This window comes from Prionailurus viverrinus, chromosome B3, assembly GCF_022837055.1.
Source record: "Prionailurus viverrinus isolate Anna chromosome B3, UM_Priviv_1.0, whole genome shotgun sequence".
NCBI classification, from domain to species: Eukaryota; Metazoa; Chordata; class Mammalia; order Carnivora; family Felidae; genus Prionailurus; species Prionailurus viverrinus.
Genome location: NC_062566.1, coordinates 65,289,565 through 65,291,104, shown reverse-complemented (window position 1 = coordinate 65,291,104; position 1,540 = coordinate 65,289,565). Strand labels below are relative to the sequence as shown.

The 1,540-nt window shown below is 40.3% G+C and overlaps 1 protein-coding gene across 1 annotated transcript; it reads right to left on the bottom strand.

Moving 5' to 3' along the window:
* Positions 1-386: 386 nt before the first annotated feature.
* Positions 387-1,325, bottom strand: LOC125168302 (olfactory receptor 4F3/4F16/4F29-like). The gene has a single exon (XM_047863326.1). The coding sequence runs from the start codon at positions 1,323-1,325 to the stop codon at positions 387-389; it is 939 nt and encodes a 312-aa protein (XP_047719282.1).
* Positions 1,326-1,540: the final 215 nt, after the last annotated feature.

The following is a 1,540-nucleotide window of genomic DNA, read 5'->3' as shown; positions in this document are numbered from 1 at the left end:
CCCTAATAATTTCAATTTTGTCAAATTTCCAAAGCACTTTTCTTCAGATTCTGCATTACAAACCCCAAAACTCAATATGATAAGGGAAGATTCTGCTCAGCACACAAAGCTGGAAAAGAGATATAAGAGGCCAGTACAGAATCTCTTTTATAAAGGAGGGACAAGAAAATTTGGAAATAGTCATATATTAATACTTTTATTCCATCACATTGCATAAGAAAGCACATCATATCCTCCTTGGTTGTGAGCAGAAAATACATTAAGAAATTCTGGAGTTAATTAAACTAGTAAGTAGAATATCCATGGTGCTGTGTTTCATCAGATTCATGTCTGTAGTACAGTCAGGGAATGTTAGAGATGCTTGTCTTTCTTGATATCAAAATTACTTAAAACATCTTCCTGAAACTCGACACCTGACTGAATATTCTCCTCATTGCCACTTTCACCTCTTTATTCCTAAAAGTATAGATGGCAGGGTTCAGAAATGGGGTAATAATTACGTCAAAAATGGCAAGGAACTTATCCACTGGCACTGTGGGAAATGGCCATGAGTACACAAAAATACATGGACCAAAAAACAAGACTACCACTGTGATGTGAGCTGACAGAGTAGAGAGGGCCTTAGACAAGCCACCTGAAGAACGTTGCCAAACAATGACCAAGGTGAAGATATAGGAAATAACCAAAATGAAAAAAGTCCCCAGAGAGATGAAACCACTATTGGCAGTGACCATGAGCTCCAATCTGTAAGTGTCTGTGCAGGAAAGCCTAATAAATCGAGGAAGATCACAGTAAAAGCTGTCCAGTTCGTTGGGGCCACAGAGTGGCAGGTTTACAACAAACACAAGTTGGATCAGTGAGTGGATGATCCCAATGGTCCAGGCCACCACCAAGAGTAAAATACAAGTTCTGAAGTTCATGATGGTCAGGTAGTGAAGAGGCCTGCATATAGCAACATAACGGTCAAGGGCCATGGCAATGAGCAGAACCATCTCAGTTCCTCCAATAACATGAATGAAGAACATCTGAGCAATGCAGCCTTGGAAAGAGATTACTTTTCTCTCCTTGAAAAGATCAGAAATCATCTTGGGAGCTGCAATGGAGGAAACCCACATGTCAATAAAAGAGAGGTTGGCCAGCAGGAAGTACATAGGGGAGTGTAAATGGGAGTCAGAGATCACTGTGAGCACAATGAGGAGGTTTCCTAAAATACCTGTGACATAGAACACAGATAAAACTAGAAATAAGACAAGCTGCATCTTCAAAGAATTGGTGAGTCCCACCAACACAATCTCAGACACCACCGAATTATTTCCTCCCCCCATGGTTTCAGTCACTTTGGGCTCCAAATTTGCCTGAAAGAACAGGAAAAAATAAGAAATTGGGATTATTGGCCATATCAGTCAAGGTTCCATTAGAGAAGCAGAACCACTAGGAGATAAAATACTAAGGGATTTGTTAGTGATTTGACCTTACATAATCATGAAAGGTGAATCGGCAATCTCTGGAAGTCTGTTGTCTTTGCATCTGATGCTGTAGC

Coding starts and splice junctions, on each gene's coding strand:
- LOC125168302 (XM_047863326.1), bottom strand. CDS start 1,325: ATGGGGGGAGGAAATAATTCGGTGGTGTCTGAGATTGTGTTGGTGGGA.